This window comes from Dendrobium catenatum, unplaced genomic scaffold (assembly GCF_001605985.2).
Source record: "Dendrobium catenatum unplaced genomic scaffold, ASM160598v2 fragScaff_scaffold_47, whole genome shotgun sequence".
In the NCBI taxonomy this organism is placed as follows: domain Eukaryota; kingdom Viridiplantae; phylum Streptophyta; class Magnoliopsida; order Asparagales; family Orchidaceae; genus Dendrobium; species Dendrobium catenatum.
Window position 1 is genome coordinate 15,987 of NW_021318509.1, and position 24,671 is coordinate 40,657.

At 35.1% G+C, this 24,671-nt stretch overlaps 1 protein-coding gene and 1 long non-coding RNA gene across 3 annotated transcripts; both read left to right on the plus strand.

Annotated features, from left to right (window-relative positions):
• The first annotated feature begins 9,045 nt into the window (after window positions 1–9,045).
• Window positions 9,046–22,050, plus strand: LOC110105872 (DNA polymerase delta small subunit). Its single transcript, XM_028693971.1, has 12 exons — window positions 9,046–9,169; window positions 9,281–9,410; window positions 13,720–13,826; window positions 13,920–14,046; window positions 14,178–14,282; window positions 20,397–20,512; window positions 20,590–20,673; window positions 20,815–20,883; window positions 21,008–21,079; window positions 21,662–21,753; window positions 21,827–21,954; window positions 21,998–22,050. The coding sequence occupies exons 1-12, from the start codon at window positions 9,098–9,100 to the stop codon at window positions 22,048–22,050; spliced, it is 1,155 nt and encodes a 384-aa protein (XP_028549804.1). The 5' UTR covers window positions 9,046–9,097.
• Window positions 22,051–22,461: 411 nt separating this feature from the next.
• Window positions 22,462–24,338, plus strand: LOC114579450. 2 transcript variants are annotated; one of them, XR_003700426.1, is made up of 3 exons: window positions 22,462–22,536; window positions 23,833–24,073; window positions 24,249–24,338. It is a non-coding gene; the product is annotated as an uncharacterized LOC114579450 (long non-coding RNA). The 2 variants fall into 2 exon arrangements; XR_003700425.1 differs by lacking the exon at window positions 24,249–24,338 and having other exon boundaries at window positions 23,833–24,137.
• Window positions 24,339–24,671: the final 333 nt, after the last annotated feature.

Below are 24,671 nucleotides of genomic sequence, written 5' to 3' on the forward strand. Positions count from 1 at the left end.
ATATCCAGAAATGATTAACCAACCCTTAAAACCAGCAATCAAACAGTTCTAATAAAATTCATTAACCCTTAATCTTTAATCAACCTAATTCACTTAATCATATCGGGTACCACTAGGTAACCCAGGCCTATGAGGCTATTAAGTTAGCCCCAAGGAAGGTGAAATAAACTTCACGGCCTCAGTGTGAAACAAAGGTGGTGTCCTATAAATAATAAAATAAACTTTTAAAATCAATTCTAAATTACTAATACTTAAATTTTAATCAAAATTCTCTTTAAGCATTTCAACCAATCAAACCTTAAATAACTTCAACTAAATATCCTATTTAGGACATATCAAAGCCACATAGCCTACCTCACGCACTTTAGATGGTTTGCTAGGATCACCGACTCTAGTTTTAGGATAGGCCGGTGTTTACTTTTCCGCTGTGTGCCAGGTTTTCGAGCTTTTACTACATGATATTTGCTAGTGTAGAATTGATGTGTTTGCTTACTTACTTCCTGCATTCTGTGATTGATTGTGCGTACCCCTAGGTTAGGGACGAATTATACTTGCTCAATCTTATGCATGTGGCCATGCTCATACAAGGAGATGAAATTAAAGGGGGCAATTAATAAAAATCAAATATATATACTCTTTGCACATGTACCTGCTGCGCTTAAGACCCCCTTTAAATAATAAGAGCATTGCCAAGTGTGGCTAAAAAAAATTGAATTTCAAATTTCATATAATAACTGCTTGGGATTGTTTATATAACTGCTGATTATTAGGATAACCCTGCAGGATCGAGTCTATATTTTTTTATTTGAATTAATGTAAATTCAATTTGATAAGGTTGTAATTTCTTTAAAATGACTTGAGATTGGGATATAAAAAAATCTAATTTGAATTCCAAAGAGGCGAAGACATCCTTAAAGGGGAGAGTCTTCTGTCATTTGGAAGTCAAATTAGGATACTTTTTAAATATCCAAAGAGGAAATATAACACCCGTTCAAGGGGGGGTTTCTTTCCATTTGGATATCCAGAACCAACGAATCAAGATGTTCGTGAGAAGACGAAGAAATGGATGACGAGAAGAATCCCAAATCTCAAAGTTATTTGAATCTTAGGATAGAATCTGGGTTGTAGTCAGTGGTGCCCGACCACTTTAATTTTCTGCAAAATTCTATGATGTAATAGTAAGAGGCAGTTGCTTACAGACATTCAATTTGATATATTTAATTTGATTGATTTGTTTAAAATTGATTGTGCATTAGAACTGAATGCTTTTCTAGTCTTTTTATTTGCATGCCGCATTTGATTTAGCTTGGAATTCGAATTTAGGCTCTTAGGGGTTTGTCAAAAATTCTTCTACTTTAATTAAATAATTTTTTTAAGATAAGATAGAAACCCTAAATGGTCCTAAGACGTAAGCTCGGACTCGTCGAGGGTTTTCATGCATTCATATTATACTTTCTCTACCTAGGTAGGCATCTCCCCGCCTGCGGGTTCTGGCAGACCACCTGGCCTATGAGGGTGCCGATCTATCAAGGGAATCTTATGCAATCTCTAGGGAAAAACCTATTTTCTAAGCCAAAATTTTTTAAACTGCTACATATCAATTTTGCATTCAATCGAATCGATTAGCATGCATCTCATTAGTAACAAATTAAAAAATAGTCTAATATTTAATTGTATTTATTTAGACATCAAATACCTGACATAAGTTAAGGGGTCAATTAAGGATGTGCTCTAGATGTCGACCCCATTCTTCCAAACTTTTCTAAGAAATGTCCCTACCACTCAATAATAAATGGTTGGACACATATTTTAAAATCGTTTAGGTGGTTTAGTTGGCTCCCCAATTCAGGCCAGAGTAAGACCAGATCTGCACTGCATTAGCTAGGTTCGGGGCACTTTTAAATGCCCAATTTAGACTTAGGTTCTGAGGTGAGCTCGGGCTATAAGACCTCAACCTCCGAGAATTGAATCCCGACTTTTTAATAAAATTGAACACTTAAACATTAAATCTCTTTCAATCAAACCCGAGCCCAACACTTAGTATAGGCCGGGGTGTTTCTGAAGTAATTCAGAATCTCAAAATACTCCCTACTCCTCTTTCTTTGACTCTAAAAATAAGTGTTCAACATTGAACCAACCCCATTTGAAAATTCCTATCATTTTTCTCCTTTGATATCGATCTTTGAAAATCTAAAATGAAATTTCTACCACTATTTTAATCGAGAGTTTTCGTAGGAAATTCTAATTTTCTACGATGTAATTAACTACGAGGGCTTGCGCTCGTAGGAGATTTAGAAACCCAGAACTGATTTTCAAAACTAAATTTTCAAAACCTTTAATTAATTCTCTTTGGGAAAATTAAATACAACGATCATTATCATTATTTTCAATCGATCGATAATGATTGATATCTTCTTTCTTCAGAGGGATATATCAATTATTATCGTGATTTTGATTATGAAACTAATGATCTTTTATCTAGATTAATATAGTCAAACAATTGATTAAATTCTATTTTGATCCTCCGGGGTCAAATATAATTCTCCCTTTGAGTTTGACTATGATAATTTGGATAACTTTAAAGTTTTCAAATTTGAACCAATTAGTGAATGATATTCTCTCCGTTTGGGATGATATATCATTCCTAAAGTCGTGTTCGATTTTAAAACTAAAATTCCATAAATTAACCTTTCCCAAAGAAAATTAATTCTTTTTCAAAACCATATATATTTTTTAATCAAAACACATACACATTCAACGAAGGAGTATTTTGCCATGTTTTGTGGCATTTACTAAGATCAAGCTAAAACCTGGCTCATGTATTTTAAAACTCTGATAAGGAACTGAAGGAGAATGTAATGGCAATATGTCGAAACTATATGTTAACTTGACTTAAAAAAAAAAACTATAAATGAAAAAGTCGAGGAGGATGTGGTATAGGAAGTCCTTACGATATTTCATCTTATCCTGCTAAGTAGTCCTAAAGCCCAAATCCATAGTTTTACAAATAGTATGATTTCTTCTAATTGGCTTACTTTGTTATTTTCTTATATGGGTCAACTTTAAATTGATCAGATGAGATCAAGTTGGATCCTTCTCTATTGAACTTATTCTAACACTATTTGCATTTAACTGTATAACTCCATTAACTATACTTGTTGCTCGAAAAATCATGAAAGCAAGGACATTAACAAGATATATGACTTTGAAAGAGAAGTCAAGTTTAGGCGGGCTATTCAATGTTGTTAGTGTCAAGATTTCTAATATCTATATAAATGATCGCTTATGTGAGTTAGAGTCCCCTAAGAAAAATTTGATATGCAAGAACTGTGAATGAAATGCAAATATGATTGTCTTATATTAACATACCAATCATAAGGCAAATGTATTATACATAAGGAAAATACATATAGGTAATGCGAGTATAAAATGCAAAATACATTGCGCGTATGTGTATAAGCATTAGTCAATGTGTTACCTCATTACACAAATACACTAAAATATTTTTGACCTCATGTGCTCCGATTGTCACGTTTGATTCTTAAATCCAACTGTCCAAGAATGTAGTGTGATCAATATTTCAAGTCGTATCCTCCTCTTTGAAAGGTTGGGAGTTGGCATGACTTGAATTATAAGATGCCTCTCAAATTCCTATAAAAATACAAATGATTGCAAAATTTTCTCGATGATAGCTATGTTGATAAGAAATCTCAACCGGAGGGGAATATATCTTTAGAAACTACTTAAACTCCAATGAAAAATATATAAATTTAAAATGACTTTAATGTCACCCCAATGATGACCTTCTTGAAAGCTAATCTCAATTGGAGGGGACCTCAAAAATTTAAAACACCTCTCAAATTTATATGAAAATATAAATGACTTCAACGTCAACCCGATGATGGCCATGTTGATAGTAAATTTTAACAGAAAAGGTCAATTCTCAAAAGCCTATAAAAACTTTGAAATCTAATCACCACAACTTAAAATTAAAACCCATTCACCTTCCACAATCATTTATTATGGGTGATAAATTTAAAATTAATATCAATTCACAAAGAATGAATGCCATATCAGGTGTATCAATAAGATTCATCCTCAAATAGTATCATGCCAACAGGGTCTTGATACATGCCTTAGGTTGAATGGTTTTGTTATAAAATGGCATCATTATATTATAATCAGTGTCAAAGCTCGTATGTTCTCTAACGACATCAAACCCATGAGTAATAAATCATAGGATATATTTGATAAGCATAAACCCTTTGTCAGCTAAGGTGGATTCAGATATCCCCTTAGACAAACATCACCCCATGTCTATTTGGTATTCTTGGATGAAGTAATCCATAGTTGTCAATAAGGTACCTTCTTTCAGGTTGGGTCGACTACCTCCTCTGACTAAGTGGACCAAGGATAATGACATCTCGGGACTATGGAACCATTGGATCTTAGTCAGGCTCGTCTTCATTCCTCCCATCACCTATTTTAAGTTTATATTGATAAGTTTCAAATCACAAGACCAAATTTAAATCCTAAAGCTGTTACTATTATACACTGGGTTTGCAACCTATGAGAACTATCTTACAACTAGTCTTTAAGTAAAAGTTCTCTCTCATTATTGGGAGAGATAATTAACTATAGGGGCTTATGACTATAGGAAGCTAGAACTCATATCATAAAGTCCTCACAAAATGAGGGAGAAATCTCTAGGTAACGACTTATCTAAAATCCAATTTACCTTCTAAAAATTTACCCCAAAACTTAAACTTATTAATTCTCTCACCGCATCACATAAATATACATAAGAAAGTGATGAGGCATAGAGGCTGGGAAACAAAATTTTTGGAGCCCACAAATTTTTCTGGCGATTTCGCTAAGGATTGGTTTTTCTTTCTATCTTTGGCTAGTTATAAATAAACTATAATAGCAACAAATTGTTATAATCCTTATAAATTTATTAAAATCAAGGTTTTGAAATAATACAACCAGATAAAATTTATTATATATATTATTTTATTCTATTTAGTCTTTGCACTTTGGAAGTGTATCAACTTTCGATTAGTAACTCTTACCTTTCATTTGCACTGAATGAAACTACAGAATACTCTTATTTCCATCCAACTGGGATGTAGCACTAGTATTCAACTAGCCAATATTGTCATAAATACTGGAGACTTTGAAGCTACCATTCGATATGGTAGTCTAAAGTTTTCTGTGGCTACTACAATAGTTGTAATTGTACTTATTCATAGCCTAACTATTCAAGGCCATATTGGATGTCCTAATTCTGCTGAAGGTTATGCACGACTTATTTTTTTCATTCAATGACCACGAGCTGCTAGAGCTACTATTTTTAAAGCAGTTCAACAAAATAGGACCTCAGTCTTGAGAGGCATTTATATCCTGAAGTTTTAACTATGAATATGATTGATGTCAAGAAGAAGACTTCACTAATTTTATCGAGCGTCATCACACTACCAACTAAGCCTTTCATATTAGGGAGGTATGATCATGAAGCTTCCTCATTTAAAGGAAGATTATAAGGCAAAAGAAAAAGATGAATATAAAGTTGTGGGCTCAATAATCATTACCCATGCATCCGTCTATGCTATCAACATTAGAGCCATAAATAAGCATTCCTACCCAAAATAAGTTTACAAATCTAATATTATTCCTCTAATGGAAAATTGAAATATTCATTATGACAACAACAACAACAGTAAACTCATGTCCCTCATAAGAAAGAACTTGAAACTCTATCTGCTAGAGTGCAAAGAGTACTAATGACAATGAAAGAAAGAGGTATCAACGACCATTGACAATCAAGGCCAAGAAAACCCCACTAATAGAGTTACCATCTACTAAGGTAACTCAAGATAAATCAGGATTAGCTCTACATGGTGAACATTGGAGCATGAAATCTGGACCACTCAGCCAGAAATCCCTTGCCAAAAGATTTTGGTGGAAGGGCAAAAAAAAAAAAGGAGGTTGAGGCCTCATAAACATACTTGAGAAGAAAGTCAGTATGGACATTACATTTGGTACAACCTCCCAAAAATTCACCTCTAATAGAAATCGTCAACAACAAGTGCCCAAGAAAAAAGATTCATATTACTAATACTTACAATGGTTAACACCATGGAGAATCTTATAAGGAATCCTATTGTCGACAAATTTTATCCCCTTAGAAGAAGGTCAATTTTAACCTTAGTCCTCCAATCAAAGAAATCTTTATCCTCAATGTAAAACCAGAAATACATTGGAAGCATCACTAAAAAATACGAGTATAAGAATAAGTTGATGATGAAGACACCATGGAAGTTGAGGTAGTCTACATGGCAGGGCATGACAATGAGCCGCCTCCATTATGTGGCTACCAATGAAGCAAGGACTGTCGCTTCCAAAATAATAACCCCTCAAGAAGAGCAAGCACATTATAAGTAGTTAGAAGAAGAAGTCTCATCATGTAATGAAAAAAATGAGGATCAAGAAGAATAAATACTTATTATGACATTAGCATAAACACAAATGCATATAAAATGCTAGATGAATGAAAAAGATAAGCATATATCAGAGCTAAATATAAAGATGATAAAAATGATGGCGCAAATGACTGCGATGATGTTGTTGATGTAAAAGAGCATCATTGTTAATCTTGCACCTACTTAACCAGGTTGATCATCAAGCATCAATCTACGCTCCTACTAATCCGACAACTAACCTAATGCCCCATGTATCTAGAGTACGAATCACACATGAAGCAAGAAATGTGGTTGATCATTTGCATACTCTCCAAAATGTCACAAGTACATCTGAGCCTGTAATGATTATACAATTAGAATTAATTATCAATGAAATGATTAAAGCTATAATTGCTTCATAACATGCAGAGAAACTAGTAGGGAATGGTTGTCCATACCCATTCAAGTATAACAAGGTGCCATATTCACAAGGTTACTTCGTGCCAAAATTTAATATTTTTTTATGGCAACGGTAATAATAAGCAACACCTGGCTCATTTTAAAGCAACATCTGGAAATACTTGAGATGGTGATGCTTTACTCTTTCATCAATTTATTAGTAGTTTGACTGCAATTGTTTTTGAATGGTACACTAAATTTTCCAATGATTATATTAAGAGATTTATAAAATTGAAAAATATGTTCATAAAAAGATTCTCTGGTGTTATTGAAAAGATTATCATCACTTACCTTGCCTTATAAAAATGAAAAAAGTGTGAGTTAGTGACAAAATAAATTACTTATTGTCGTAATGTAAGTATGAAATGTGAACAATAATTGGAAGAGGTGTGCAACAACAATTGGAAGAGGAGCACACCATTCAATTGTTAATATAACATCTTGATGATAAGATGTTATCATTTTTATGCTTGGCCTCAATCACCACATTTCAGGAGATGTTGGATAGAATGACAAAGTTTGAAAAACTAAATTTGCCAAACTCTAAAAATTATTTAGATAAATTTAAAAGAAGTAAAGCTCTAGACACTAGAAGAGATGAAATATATTCTACATCATCTTTAAGTATTGATAAAGAAAAATAATCCGCTTCTAAAGATGATAAAGGAAAGCAAGTTTTCAATCCTAAACCTCAACCAAAATTATTGTTGAGAGGAAATGACAAGTCTTAGACTTTTCGTAGTGTAGGAGAGCGTGTAAAGCAAGGAATCATTGAGACAGCCTATAGCACTTATAGATTTTATGTCTGAGCTTTAAATAGATCAATTGAAAGTGGAAGATGATGAACAAGCAGATGAATAATCACTCCATGTAGAAACATGTCAAGTTATCTCAATGTCATCAAATGCATGCCAAAGAACCCCTTTTAAATATCATGATAGGAATCAGGTGGCAATATGTCCCAAAAATATTAAATTAGTGAAAAATGGGTTTGCTGATAAAACAATATATGAGTCGTATCTGATGGAGCTACATATAAATAATAACTCAGAAGAAGAGTTATGTTTTCTAAGTGACGATGAGTCAAATCAATAAATAACTTCACAAATGGAGTGTGCAAAGCTACATAAAGAAGGAAGAAATTCATATTGAATGACATTTAAGGAAGGCATAGGAAGTTATTTATAGCTTTTTTTTCAAAACCCATTAATTAATGATTGATTCAGGTCAAATCGTTGACTTAGTGGAAATATACATTTTTCATTATCTTGTTCTTTTTATAGTTGCCTTTCAAAAGATGCTAAAGAATTAGAGAACTAAATATACACCCATACATGCCCCACAAGTTTGATTAAAGTCAAGCTGGTTGGGTTCAAGGCCTCATAGCAGGACTAGCTTGCTTTAGCTCTCCAACTTGCCAAAGTTGTAGACTCCTCAACTCGCCATGGATCATGGAGTCCTTAACTTGACAAAGACTGAGAACTCGTCAACTTGCTAACTCGATAGAACCACATAGAGTATGCTAGAGGCCTTAATATCAAACAATCAACCATAATTCTCACAAGGGAGTAAAAGCATATTTTCTTAGATGATGTGTCATACATGAATGATGAGATATAAAAATCTTTCTCTCTAAGATTTGCTAGGAGCCCAAAATAACCCTTTTAACACACTCATTTAACTTTTTTAAAATACTTAATTCACCTCCTAAAGAGAAAGGTGAACCATACAATTTGATCAATTAACTCTATTTCTTATTTTGCCACAAAAAAATTTATGTCATGTTTGCTTCAATTAAAAGAATTAAAATGTTCATCAATATGCTATAAATCAATAGAAAAACACCTAACAACTAATGATAATATTTGGAGTTCTATGCTTTTTTCATAGTTATCTGATTAATAAAATAATTTAAGATTGGAAGAATAATATTATATTAATATCTATTAAATCGATCAACTAATATAATTATGGCAAATCATTTTGAAGAATGATTCATTTGAAACAGTTATAATTTACAGTAAAAATAGTTGAAAATACTATAATTTTTTTTTTCAAAAGGATAGATATCGAATTTATTTTTTTTAATAATTATTATAAAAGCTGCTTTCCACAGTACACCCTCGAAGATGCGAAGTCGGGTCTAAATCCAAACCCTTCCTAAAAAATTTCCCGCCATGGACGGCGCAACGATAGAGGACGGAGAGATGAAGCTCTTCGAGAGGAAGCAAGCGATCTACAAATCCCTAGTACTTCTACATATACCCTTTTTTTCTCTTCTGAAACTTTTTCTCTGCGCGAATTGATCGCTTTTTCAACTTGCTCATCATCCCTTCATGTTCATCTGTGATTAATCTCAGGATGAGAAATATCTGGTCCATGGGCAAAGGTATAAGGGGCAGCAGTACAGCCAGATCTATTTTGCTCGCCTTCACCACTTGAGGAATCTACTCCACTCTCTTGTAACCAAATGGAAGCCTCACCTCGAAGGTAGATGCCTTCTCTTTCTTCGCTCTTTGCTTCTCAGGCAATAATAGCTTAGGTTATCTATTTAAGTAAATCATAGTTTGGAGATTTTTTCTGTTCTCTGGATTTTATCAGCAATCGATGGGGATGTAAACTGCTTGAGTTTGGAGGGGCTGCTCCAGGCTTGAGCTTCATTTTGACAAAATAAATGAGTTCAAACTTGTGCTTGACCCGGCTCCCCTGGTTCCTCTTCTTATCTCGAGAGAAAATGAATGTGTGTTTTTCGAGTTGCGACTAGAAACTATACATCTAATAATCACAGGCTGACCTAATGCAAGGCAACTCGGCCGAGTAAGGAAGGCAAATGCGGTGAACCTGCTAGGCTCACAATGACTAGTCAAGCTCACAATGAACTCGATAGGGGCATACTTGGACCAAAGTTCAACAAGGCTTAGTCACTCAAACATAGAGCCTAGTCGCCAAAGCTCTTTGCTTGCATTTCACCAAGCAAGTCAGGGACTTCGCCCGACCAAGTAGCAAATTTAGGGCGGGTTTGGGAGGACGTTTTCACTGCTTTACTTTTTAGGACATAACTGAAGGTATGTTTGGGGCGCTGAGTTACTGCTCCGTTTTAAAAAATTTTGCGTCCCGCCGTTGCTTTTTGCGTCCTGAGAAGGCCTCCTGCGTTCTCCTGCTTTTCGTGGTTCGGATGTGATAAGAATACGTAAATGACCTCGCTGCGAAAAGGGCCGTCTTCATCCTCGCAAAGTTTTGCAATCTACGATTCTCCCCTCCAGTGAAATCACTACAGTAGTATTCCGGCTGTCCAAATGCCTCGCAGGCGCTGCGCCGCTGCGGCAAGCTTCTCCTTCCCCCACCCTCAGCTCCATCGGACACATCAGATTCAAATCCACGGCACATCCAGTTATCTCGCAGCTGCCTACCCCGCCGCTGCTCGCAACTACGACCGGGAGGTTATAACCATCCACAAGACTCACGTCGTAGAAGTCGTTCCCGCCGGCAGAGGAGAGGGTGAATTCGGCTAGGGTAGTGGGCGGAGAGGCGGCTGCACCATTCCACGGAGCCGGAACCTATATGGTCGTCGGTGAGTGGAATCGAGTAAAGGAGACGTGAGCCCTCCTCTCATCTCCGCATCTTCTTCTTTGTTCTCAAAGCAGAGAAGCCTTGGCATCTTGAGGAATGGCCTTCACCCATCAAGCAGATTGCTCGGCACTAGGAATTTTGTTTCCTGAGATAATCACAGTCATTTGGCTCAGCCTCTTACATATTTGTGTATAATCTTTTATAGTATTTTGATATATAAACTTTTAAAAGATTTGATAAAATTATTTAATTTTAATATAGAAATGTTAGTTGATTATTATATTTATTTTATCTCAATATATAAAAGGGTATCAAGGTAATTTGTTGTCATACAACAGCAGTACAATAACTCAGCAGTTATATTACCCAAACAAAATTTACTGATTTCTGTACAGCAATTTTAAAAAGCAACTTTATGAGCAACAACTTCACAACCTGCTTTACCGATAGCTGTAGCCGTCCCAAACGAAGCCTCAAAATGTCAAGATGGCAACTTCATGTAGTGATAAATTTAGTCAATTGTCATATTTTTTGGCTGCATGCCCCATATACTCTAATATATTTTATTATTTCTCAAGTAGCATTTTCCGTAATGCCAAAATCATGGCTCAAACCTATAAATAGAGGATCAAGACTCAAGAGGAGATTTTGGGACACAGTCATTGAGACTTAGTTTTATACTTATGCCAACCTAGTGAAATCCCAAAGCTTCACTCTAAATTTCTTTTCTCTATACTTCTTGTTATGTTAGCTTTGTAAGTTATAGAAGGTTCTATTTTTGCCCACAGATAAATTTAGATCCAACAAAATCATCAAAAGAATGAGAAGTTGGGTGAGACTGAATGTGAAAATATGAAAACACAACAGCACATCCAAAGATGGTGGATTTTAAACTAGCTATAGGTGGCATTAAGAACTTACTAGCAAATGCAAACAAAGCCTAACAAAGAATGTTGAGAGACAAACACTTAGTATTTTATTATATTTCTTTTTAAAAGTACAAGTCAATATTGAAGGAATTACAATTGCTCGATCCTACAGTTCGAGTTTGTTGTGATTCTCTAAATTGAATTACTATATGAATCAAGCTCAAGTTGGGGATATTTGAGAGAATTCACCACTTCTCGATCTTTCTGGCTTGCCCAAGTTCCAAGAGCCCTCATTCCTTTGAGGTTATCTCATTGCTACTAAGAATATTCAAGTTATTCAGGAGGAGGAACTCTTGGAGAGTTTTAACAAGGAAGCACCACAGGGAGATTATTGTTTGAGATTCGAAAAGTCAGTTAGGAGACCATCAATAATGGTCTAGAAATGCAACATGTTGTAATAACTGCTAGGGTGAGGAGAGTTTTCAAGCTAACGGTGAGTCGAATTCTGAATACTTTAGCCATGCACATGAAAATTTGCAACTTTCAAATATATCGGTTGAGAGCCATAGTCATATTCTTGAGGATTGATGAAGGGGATAGTGATGTTCTTCTCATGCATCTCTTAGGGATAGATTTCCCATTCGTAGTATCATTTTTAGGTTGAACTTCTTATTTGTATTTCTTCTTTTGGATGGGCTTTTGCTAGCTTTGCAATATACTCACCGATTTTCATTTATTTCTCCAACATCTTAACTTTTTGGTGTAAAGGTTTTTTCTAGCCAAGGGGACTTGATGCAACACATGATATTTAAAATTTTAATTATTAATATTGAATCTCATTTGTGTTAAAATATTAAATCATTTAATTTGTCATATGTTCTTATTTATTTTTTAAGACTATTTTTTTCATTTTTAAAAAAAGTGTTTGCGTATTTTTTTAATAAGTCCAATTTCTACCCCACTTAGTGGGATAAAGGCTTGATGATGTTGTTGTAAGGCCAATTCTAGAAATAGTCTTTGTATCGAGTAAACCTTTTTAGGAGTTTTTTTGGATACATTTGATAATGCATATAACCTCCCAAAGTTTATGTTTTGGTGTTTGCATGTGTTGGCTTACAACTCCAACAAAGAAGAAATGTCCAAGTCAGTGATTTGATTATCTATAGGGATAGCAATATGTTTGTAACCTAGAGGACTAATCTCTTCAGGAAGATTAGTAGCATATTTTCTCTGAGAAAGATGTAGCCCTTTTTATTATAAGCAAATTCAACTATAATATCATAGTTAGGTAATCTTAGACTTGCAATGGTTAAATACTTTCGTAAATAGGGCTTAAAAAGTGTGGTAGGTTCATAACCTACATGCCTAGCATTGGAACTGGCTCTGATACTAAGAGGAGAAGATTAGTGTTTCTTATCTTATTCATTGGAGATCCCACCTACATATAAAGGAGAATGATTACAATGGCTTAGGGTACACATAAAATCATACACCACTCTCCAAATATAGAAAATTTTTCTATTCTAATATTTCCTTTGCTAATGCATCAAAATCTTCATTATTTTTCTTGCCTCTTGTGAGGTTTTAAAGCCTAGGTGAGGCTGTTGTATTATATCATTTATTAGAAAATGGTCAAAATAGTTTTTGGACTATTTTTATGTGGTCATTTTAATGCCATTTATCTAAAATGTACGATTTATTCCTTTCACTATGTATATATGATTCAAAATAGTTCCTCTATTGGATTATTTGATTCAAATTTGAGGAGTCAAGATTAAATTAGACACATCTAATAGTTTGGGATTAAGATAAACTCCCATAATAGCCCAGTGATCATTTTGATCTTTTCTCTATCATTTATTAGACATTGAATATTTGTTAACATGTGAATTATACAATAAGACAAATATCATTTATAGGAATCATAAGCGTTGTTTGAGATTTTGTAATAAAATCCCAGAATTTCAGGGCTTTTTTCTCTATAGTTCTAGTCTTCTATGCATACATTCTTCAACCTGGAACCACTAATTGTGATGAGCTTTCTGTTGTAAAGCTAGGTAGAAATTACTTGATGTGTACATTTTATTTGACAAATCCTTGCATTATTATTATTATTATTATTAGAACCATTTTATTCATGTTGTCGACCAATTTCTATGAAGGGTGATTTGGTTTGGCGTCTTTGTGTCTCATACACTTCCGGTAAGCTAGGGCTCATCCAAGGAGTCTCGGCTGGAATTTGTTTATGGATGACCTTTCTCTTCAAATATTTCTTCACTGCTTCACTTATGCAATGAAAGAATATGGATAGGCTTCATTTGAATGTTTTATTTATTTATTTATATTTCGCATTGATTCAGTTATTACAGTTCTTGGACTTGAGGAAAGCAGAGAATGTGTTATAGTTGGAACTATCTACAAGCACATGAAGCTCAAGCCTTGTATACTAGATGAATACTCTAAGGAGGTTCAATGCTGATCCTGCAAAATTTCTGCATTATGATAGCCGATAAACTCTTATGAGATTGAGTTTCATGGTGCGTAAATATTGTGCGTGCAGAGGACTGCGGTTCCACTTGTCAAACCTCATAACTTTTTGCATCCAGATGATCAACTTATCTTGGAAGATGAGATAGGAAGAGTTAAACTGAGAGGAAGTTTGCTTAACCCTACAGATTTTGTGACAGGTTTAGATATGCTATTTTTTTAACAATGACGTGTAATCTTTCAGATATGCTTTAATCCATGTTTAATATTGGAACTCACACCAATGATGTTCCTATCCTTTGTTCATGTTTTTTTTTTTCTTTTTAAATAGGAATTGGTCTAGCTCTTCATGGAATGAAAACAATTGAGGGTGATTTTTTGGTTCAAGATCTTTTGGAAGCTGGCTTTCCCCCACAAACTAAGCTTCCACGCTTAGGTAGGAGTCATTCTTTCTTTCATTGCATGCTATTTATGTCCACATATTATAATCAAACTGCTATTCTTAACTAAGAATATAAGCGTTCCTATGTATTTTTTTATTGATTTAATTACAGTCAAAGCATTTTTTGATGCTTTAAATTTATATTTTCTTCCATTTACTTGGCAGAATTTTAGCACCTAGCCTTATGAGTGCCTTGCTTATTTTCTTTCCATCATCAAATAAATATTTTAGCTCTATCTCAGTATTAGCACTATCAAATTCTAAGTAATGTTGGCTTATTGATAAATTCACTTAATATGATCACAATGCTTAAAAAATTTCCCCTAGATGTTTGTTTTTTTCCCGCCAGTATTTTATAATATTCCACGAGAAAGCTAATTTTATGTGGAAAAAAGTAGCAAGTTATATTAAGAACGTTGCAAATGATGTGTTTGGAGTTTCAAAATGAAAAACTTATAATAGTAAAAATAATTGATGGTGGAATCAAAATATGCAAGACAAGATAAAAATTGATTTAGATGTAAAGCTTGAAAAATTAGAAAAGATATAGAGGGGCTTGTAAGGAGTTTAAGAAAGCAATTTGCAATGCAAAAAAAAAAAAAAATTTTAATGATTTATATAATGGATTAGATACTAAGGAGAGTGAAAGATATATGTATAAGTGTTGACTCGAATGTCGTGGCAAATGAAACAAAAAAAAAAGCTTCATACCTGAACAACGCACGTCGCCCCGAATCCCGCTCGCATGTCGAGACCACTACGATCTAGCCTCACACGATCTCAACTTCGCATCTTTAAATGGTTGTAGGAATGAGGCACTCGGTCTCTTTGCTTTTCCGTGCTTCGCTCCTTCGTTGCTGATCGACTTCACCTCTTCGACGACGTTCCCTTCCGGTCAGATCAGAGGTAGCAACAGGAGCTTGCTTGTTGTGAAGTTAACTTTCCTAGTTAAATATCATTAATTATTATTAATTATAGTTGATCATTATTAATTATATTTAATTATTATTAATTATACTTAATTTTAATTAATAGATTAATTATAATTAAATAATTAATTATAATTAATTTTTTAAGAATTATTAATTATAATTAACTATTGTTAATTATGATTGATTATAATTAATGAAAAGGAAAAAGAAAAAAAAGAAAAAAAGTTGAAAAAAAACTTCTCTTGCCTCGATTTACGAGCCGACACAGTCGCTGACGACTTCTGCGTAGGTATAATGTTCCAAATCCCGTCCTCGATGCGTGTGATGCGCCGGTGGACTTATATGCGCTCTTGTAGCACGGTAGGGGGAATCTGATGCGACACATACGATGAGGCGGGTAGGCCTTATACACGCTCTTGTAGCATGATTTGGACAACCTAAAGTACTTGTGTGCACCTCAATGCCTGCGAGGAAAGAAAAATGTGCATTTTTTTAACATGTGTCTTGGAGACCTCATACTAGGGGTGTCAATTTTTGACAGGACCCAAAACACGACCCGAACCCGACCCGAAAAAATCCGGGTTAGGGTCAACCCGGACCCAAAACGGGTTGGGTTCGGGTTCAATAAATTAACCCCTTTTAAAAATCGGGTCTGGTTCGGGTTGACCCAGCAACCCAAAAATGACCCGAAATTGACACAAAAACTCCTATTTGACTCGAAAACCCGAGATTGACCCATTTTGACCTGAAAACTAGCAATTTTAGGTCAACTTCGGGTCATTCGTATCGGGTCGGGTTGACCTGGCCCGGAATCGGGTCGAGTTCGGGTCCAGAAACCTGACCCGTTTTTTAAAACGGGTCGGGTTCTGGTTGAGCCAAACCGTGCTGGGTCAGTTTCGGGTTCAACCAGAACCCGATCCGTTGACCCGAATTGACACCCCTACCCCATACACGCTCTTGTGGCGTGGTGAGATTGAAGACTATAGTCATGGTGTCTCAGGACACCTACCATACAGGCTCTTGTAGCGTGGTGGGAAGGTCCAACTCCTCTATATTTCTCCCAAACGGGAGATATGTTGGGGTGCTGTTGAAATTTACAGCACACAGAGGGCCTGTAAATGAGCAAAAAAAAAGACAGAAAATATCAAATGTACAGGGAATTTAAATGAATTGTTGGAAACCAGATCTAAACTAAACAGACAGGTGGTACCTCAAAGATCCCATACACTCTCTTGTAGCATTGTGGGATTGAAGACTACGGCCGTAATGTCTAAAGACACCTGTCATACACGCTCTTGTAGCATGGTGTGATTGAAGACTACGACCGTAGTGTCTAAGGACACCTACTATACATGCTCTTGTAGCATGGTGGGAAGGCCCAGTTCCCTACATTTCCCCCAAACGAGGGATATGTCGGGATGCTGTCGAAATTCAGACTGAAGTGCACAAGACCTGAATAATAAAAAGATCTAACTTGAGCAGCAATACAGAGGACCTGTACCTGAACATGGATCCATAGAACCTGAATAAATGCACAAGAGACTTGTATAACAGGGGACTTGAACAAAGCTACTAGGAACAGAACCCTAAATTTTAAAATGCATGATTAAAACTAAAATGCACAATTAATTCAAAATACAAATGCAAGGTAACAATGCAAATCATTCAAACAAACATCAAATCAATAGCAAGAGACTTGTGATGAACATGACCTTGATACATATAGACAGTGAATGATGATCAGTTTACAACAATTACAAATGAATAACAATCATTAGAACCTTCGAATGCATAAGACAAGGAACATAATGAGTGATGCTGATGAATGCAATGGACTCCTACAATAGTCCTAATGCAATTGAATATATTGTACTTACAACCAACATCAACCAGTTACTAAAGCCTTAAAAAAATTAAAAAAAAAAAAGAAAAAAAAACCAGTTACTAAAGCCCCAGTATCATTCGCTTGCAACAATCAAAAGACTTGTTATGCAAATAATAATCCGCCGGTAGATTGAAATGACAACGTTTACAAGTAACGATGAAAACTTATCATGCATACAACAAATCACTTCAAGGAAACAAGCATTGAGTGCAACAATGTCTTGAAGTCAACATCAATAACTTATGTACAATTCGTTGCTGCGAACAAGTACACCAAAACCACTTATAAATCATGAAGGCAGATATGATGCAAGCACAATGGCTCTCCTACAGCAGGCATATTGCAAGTACGATGAATCCCTTATGGACACAAAGTACATACAACACCTACTACAACGATGATTGAGATGCTACGAGTACAATGAATCCCTTGTGGACACACATATACATAATACCTGCAAACAACTATAGGATATATGTTGCACACAATAGCCCATCTACAGATGATGACAAGCAATGTGGAACAGATTTTAGATCCTCCTTGCGGTCAACAATCATCCAGCAATCAAGTGGATACACTGATTCTTCCCCCCACGAACACCTACACCAGTGGTGATTGAGAAGCTGCAAGCATGATATGTCCCGTACAAGTGTAGAAGGTACATTACCTCGTCGAGGCTGAGAACTTTGTTGACCTAGTGTAATTAAAAGTCCTCTATTTAATGACTTCAAAGAGTCTAATAGTCGGATATGAAGGTGACCCGATGTATGAAGGAAACCAATTGATACTTCATCAAAGAAAGACTCGACTATAGCGAGAAGAACGAAGAATTGAATGATTATGTAGAATCAAATAATGATCAGTTGAAAAGGTGTTTCATCTTATCACTTCTACAAAAGTACGAAGGACTTTTGGTAGCCATAAGTACCTGCAAGCTGTTGTAAGAAGCCCGTTAATCTGCTTTCAGCGGAAGGCCCCAATTATGACATCAACTGCATGAAGTTGAATGGTTCTATTGATAATTATGTAGAGTCAAAGACTGAGCACTTAAAAAAAAATAAGGGAGAAGAGAGAGAAAATATCTCATTCTACCATCTCCTCAGAAGTATCAAGGCTTCCAAAAATATATCACAACCATTCAAAATGCCCCCAAACACCCATAAAATCCATAAAAAATAAAAAATACCAAAGTCAAAGATATTTAAAATTAAAATTAAATCATCATTCACTTAAAGCAAACATGCATTCATCCTCCAAAACAGTTTGCCGAGGTAGACAAATAAAAAAACTACTCTAGCTCACGAAGAGCTAATGCCTAGTCAAGAATATCACTAGGATCCATTCTCAATTTGTCTTTTGCCAGTAAGGATGTGGCACGTGTCTTCTAACCTGTGGTTTCACTGTCAAATGACACCACACCTACGGTTTCACCATCAAATGGCACCGCAGGTAAACGGCTATGATCGGAGTCCTCTGAACAAGTGGTTTGCTGTCAAATGACACCACTAAATTACGGTCATGGCCAGAGCCTGTTTGCTCCCCAATGACATCAAATCTTTGAGATATGAATCAATAGAATATAATCGATAGGGCACAAAGCCCTCTGTTAGTTAAGGTGGATTTAAATTTGTCATTTTATACAAATACTCACCCTAGGTCTACAAGGTACCCTTGGACGACACAACCCATGGTTGCCGACAAGGATCCTTCTGTTAGGTTGGGGTCGACTACTTCCTCTGACTAAGTAAACCAGGGATAACGATGGCCCGGGACGATGGAACCATGGGATCTTGATCAGGTCCATCATCCATTCCCCACCATCCGCTTTACGTGCAAAATGGTAAAATTTTAAATTTTAAATATCAACCTTTTCAAATACCCAAACCCATGTTGCTACTATATGCCGGATGCCGGAGGCTTGAGGTTGAAGGCTGGAGGCTCGCGGCTAGAGCAGGAGGTCAGATTCGATTGGATAGAGTCGGGTCGTTTGCTGCTGTCGTATGGGCAGAAGGCGACGAGTTGAGGTCTAGGATTTCGACTTCAATTAGGTTAGAGTCGGAGGTTTGGAGGGGAAGATCAGAAGACAAGAGGTTGAAGTCGCGAGCTTTTATGAGCTGGGAGCTTTAGTAGTGTGAGAAAGGGAAGGAACGAAAGTCATGTTCACTGCCTTATTTAATGACTAGATCGAACAACTTTTCGCATGCGAGAGACCGGACATCTCGGTGCCAAATCGCAGAGTTGGGATACTGTAGCGATGGCGGGACATGATTGTAGCACATTTTTGGCATGATTCGAGCAGGATAAGGGTATGGGCAGCAACAGGTAATGAGCATGCCTATATATATTTTTTAATTTTCTTTCATTTTTGCTTTGTTACATATGTCAACATTCTATAAGACATGCAATGCTTTATGATGCAAAATGTTGACTATTAAAAGAGAAGCATAAATTTAAGTTTAGTGTTGCGGAGATGAGGATGCTTAGGTGGATGAGTGGCTTCACTTTTAGAGACAGAATGTGAAATTAGTATATACGTGAAAAGGTTGGATTAGCTCCAGTGGCAGATAAGATTAGAGAGAGTGACCTTAGATGATTTAGTTACATAAAATATCGGCCTTCTGATGACCCGGTTAGGAGAATATATATATTATATTTGACTTATATTAAGAAAGGTATAGGTAGACCTAAAAAAAACATGGTTAAAAAATATTAGAAATAATCTTTTTTTATTATATTTAAATGAGATTTTGACTTTTAACAGGGCATAATGGAGAAAAAGGATTAATGTAGCTGATATCATGTAGTGAGATAAAGATTTGATGTTGTTGTTGTTGTATTTTATGATATTCATTGAGTAGCTTTATGTAAAAGTTAGATCATTCTTTGGCTCAAATCAAACTTGGATCAAAGTGGATGAGCTGACTAACAAGCCAAGCCTAGCATGAATTGAACATGTATTAAGTTTGAATCGAATCGAGTAAGCTTAAGATCTGATCGAAAAGTATTTGCTGCATGAAAGCATGTACAAATTCTTACGCACATTTATTTTTTATTGCATTTAAATTATTGTAAATTATCATTTATGCATATATATATATAATATGGAAGTTGATGCACTTACATGCATTATTTCCTTGTCCATGTGGGAATTGTACTCTAAACAACAACATATATTTTTAGCTTTATTTGGTAGCGCTGTTGCTGCAAGTAGTAATGTGGGTCTATTTCAAAATAAGCTAGTTTTTGGATTTGTATATGCTGTCTGATGACAATGCTTCAATTGCTCTGCAGGAGAAGACAAGTATGTTGTTTTTGTTTCAGGATTAAATGTTGGAAGCAATATTTTTAATCCACTACAATTCCAGCTTTTTGTTGACCATGTTACTGGGCATTTGGGTGGTGATAATGTATGTACTGTGTTTAGTACCAAGTTGTTTTCTAGGTTGTAATGCTACATGGTTCTCACCTAGGAACAATTGGACAGGAACAAAAAATGACTTCTCAAATTGTTCGTGTAGTAATTGCTGGAAACTCCGTTATAATTCCGCATAGTGTTCTTAATGGACAGGTATAATAGAAAAAATTAACAAATGTATACTTAAGGTGATACTAATCAAGTTTTGTTAGACTAAATGAGATTTTTATTAACATTTACTGCTCTTGCTAGCATCTGAAAGATGTAATATTTGAATGATTTTGGGACACTTAGGCATTAACTCCTGAGGATCAGAGAAAGCTAACTGAGCCAATTAAGGAGGTTGATATCTTATTAACGCAGGTTTGATGACCGCTTTTCTTCACTTCTAAAGCTCTTAGATGAGATTTGAATGTGCCCTTCTACCTATTTTCCATCTTTCTATCACTCCCAAATTTTGTTTTCATTTTGCTTCTTTGTGAGGCAGCTTGCAGCAGCTGTGCCTTTGGATATTATGCCAGGTCCTACGGACCCTGCAAATTCCTTTTTACCACAGCAGGTATTCACCTCCTACATTGTTTCGTTGGTTGATTAAAATGTGCATGTAGATGTTGGTGTGCTTGTGCATGTAGGTTGATTCTGCATGCGGTGTATCTGTATGTCACGAATATGTGCTGCTAATCTTTGGAATATTTTGCTCTTTCACTGCATGCAAGTCAGCATCTATAGTTTCAAGGCATCATCTGAGGGTATCACCATTTGATTCCTGATCAGTTGCCCATAAGATACATTAAATGTCCTGCCTATAAGTAGCTCTAGTACTCTGGGTCTGCTCGTTCACTTTTATGCGCATAGGCGTGAATTTGACTGACTTTACTATCTTGCATGAGCATGCTTGCGGCTACCATACTTGTCGGTTGATGATACATATTCATTTTATCTGTGATGTTTTTGTTTTGTTTTGTTTGTGTGCCACATTTCAACTTGCATTTATTAGGTTTATATGATATTTTGCTAATCTTTTTAATGATTGAACTGTTTTCATTATTTTCTAACCGCTTTAGACCAAGTGTATATACTAAAATGCTTCAGTTTACCCTGATGTCTATTTCTTATTTAGTTGCATCTTTACTTTCTCCAGCCACTGCATAGATGTCTCTTTCCTGGAGCATCCTCTTATAATACATTCTTCTCGTGCACAAATCCTCATCAATTTGAACTTGATGGTTTTCAGTAAGTTCCATGCCTATTTTATTTGGGTTTAACAGTTTTGGAGTTTCTCATTTATGAATATGAAAAAAATTAGGTTCCTTGGAACATCTGGTCAGAACATTGATGATCTTGATAAGTATTCGAGTGCCCAGACTAAACTTGAATTTGTTGAGAGGACGTTGCGATGGAGGCATCTGGCTCCTACTGCCCCTAACACCCTTGGTATGCTTAGCTGCTATTTATTATTGAATGCGGTGTTTCCTAGTTGTAAATGTTTATACTCATGTGATTAGAGCAGCTCAAGTAGAGCTTAAGTAGAACGATACTTTCATTTGTTCAGTTGTCTAATTCTGGCTTCAAATAAAACTATATTTTTAACTTATTGAATAAGCATGAAAAATTAAAAACCAAAATTTCCCTAGTTCAAGTAACTTGAAGTGCAACTATTAGAAATTAGCTCGAGTCCATTTCAAGGATTCCTTTTTTTTTTTCTTTTTCTTTTGTTGTTTCGTTCTTTCTTCTTTCTTTTGAGTGTTCTCTTTTACCCACTCAGGTTGCTATCCCTTTACTGAGAAGGATCCTTTCTTCATTGAGAACTGTCCAAATGTATACTTTGTCGGAAATCAGGACAAATATGAAACAGTTTTGTTACATGGTATTTTTGACTCTCAGGTCTTAATTTGTTCGCATGATTTCGTAAACTTTCACTTTAATCTACCTTTGCTTTTTTTTGTAGGACCTGAGGAACAACAGGTGAGGCTCGTCTGCATTCCCAGATTTAGCGAGTCTGGAGTTGCTGTTATGGTGAGTTTTAGTACGTAGTCCTGTAGTTTACACAATTTTAAGTGCCAAACTTACTCTCCTTTTTATTCTAGTAACTTCTAAAAGCTTAAGGATGCTACTGTGTAACTTGTGATGATTAAGGAAACAGATATTGGAAACTGCAAATAATACTAAGCTTTTTAAGGGCTCATTTGGTTGCATGTTGATGGAAAATATATTTTAAATATGATGATTTTGTTTTCACTTAATTTAAGTGTGAAATTGAAATCTTCACTTGAGCTTGCTAAACAATGTAAGCAAAAAACATGACTCTACACCCCTCTCTCCATACCTAATTGCCCTTGACAGGACATAAGTATGGATTTTGTCCTTGGACTACCAAAGACTTTTAGGAAACATGATTCCATTTGCGTGGTAGTCGATAGGTTTTCTAAAATGACTCATTTTTTCCTTCCTTGTTTCAAGACTTTTGATGCTTCTCGAGTTGCAAAGATTTATTTTGAGGAAGTTGTCAGATTACATGTATTGCTCAAAATCATAGTGTCTGATCGGAATGTTAAGTTCACCAGCTTGGCAGCTTGAAGGTGTTTGTAGAGTTTCAAATTCATATTGATTTCTAACTACGTCCAATAAAAATTACCAAATGAAGCAATTCGATGAATTCATCAATTTTTAAAACATATTTTCTAATTTCAAACAACCAAATGAGCCCAAGTATTTATATATATCAGCGGTTTGGGGTATTTGATAACATATGGACTCTTTTTGGTTTGAAGAAATTGAAAGATAAGAAATGAAAAGCAAATGAAAATGGAAAATGAATTTAGTTGAAATTAGTTTTCACCTATTTGTTTGATTGAGGAATCGAGTGATTTTTTTTTTAATGAAGGAGAACTTTTATGTTTTTTCTTGTATGCTACAATGATGATCTGATAAGGTTTTCTTTCATTTTTATCAGATCTGTATAGGGAATTTTCAATGAATATATATATATATACACACACACACACGTTTCAACATTTCCTGGATAAATCAATTACGCAAGAATTACATTAACCCTAAACATCACATATTAAAATATGAATTAAAATGAGTTTACATTCCCCTCAATTCCTTCAAAAACTAAACACAGTCATGGTAATCCTTCCTATGTTTTGTTACTGTCAAATGCATTCATTTACTTGCAAAAAGATTAGTTTTGCTTCCTTTCTTCTTTTTGAAGACCTTAATTAATTGCCACCTAGTTTTCTTAAACTATTTGTCTTCTTTTTCCTTGATTTCATGACGTGATGAGGTCTTTGTCTTAATTTCTTTCAGCTAAATTTGAGGGATTTGAATTGCCATGCTCTGAATTTCTCAGCAGATCTGGACTCCTGACTGCATATTTGACATATATTTTCATCTGCTATTACTGATGATCCACCATATATCATAGTGAATATATGCAATGTTGTAAGTTTAAAGAACAAACAACTCATGCAACCTGATCTTCTGCTTTGATTGATTAGAACTCCACGCAGAAATTACCAGCTTATGAGGTGATTCTTACTGGATCTTTGTTTGAACAACCTTATCAACTTCGAGAATTCAGTAGATAAAGCAATTTTGTTAAAGTCTTCAAACCTGTTACATTTAATTTAACTGCTGCTTTACTAGAGATTCAACGGAACATCTGATCCCATTTTTTTATGTATCATTTTTTTTCCTGCTGTAGCTTCCTAAGTTAAGTGTAGGTCATGGAAAGAGATTCATAAAATTAAATGTTGCAAATCTAAGGATGCTCTGGTGTATGAGTGGCCTCACTTTTAGAGAGTGATTTTAGAGATAGAATGTGAAACGAGTATCTGTGTGAAAAGGTTGGAGTAACTCCAATATTTTTGAACTTCTTACGAGTAAAAAAAATTCTCGTAATCTTTTAAACTTTGGAAATAAAATGAAACGAGATTCATAAAATTAAATGTTGCAAATCTAAGGATGCTCTGGTGTATGAGTGGCCTCACTTTTAGAGAGTGATTTTAGAGATAGAATGTGAAACGAGTATCTGTGTGAAAAGGTTGGAGTAACTCCAATATTTTTGAACTTCTTACGAGTAAAAAAAATTCTCGTAATCTTTTAAACTTTGGAAATAAAATGAAACATATATATATATATATATA

Bases quoted from the DNA above. Each gene is read 5' to 3' on its own strand.
- LOC110105872 (XM_028693971.1), top strand. From the start codon at position 9,098: ATGGACGGCGCAACGATAGAGGACGGAGAGATGAAGCTCTTCGAGAGG. The intron at 9,411-13,719 runs GTAGATGCCTTC...GCATTGATTCAG, and splicing joins ATGGAAGCCTCACCTCGAAG to TTATTACAGTTCTTGGACTT. The intron at 21,754-21,826 runs GTAAGTTCCATG...GAAAAAAATTAG, and splicing joins TTTGAACTTGATGGTTTTCA to GTTCCTTGGAACATCTGGTC.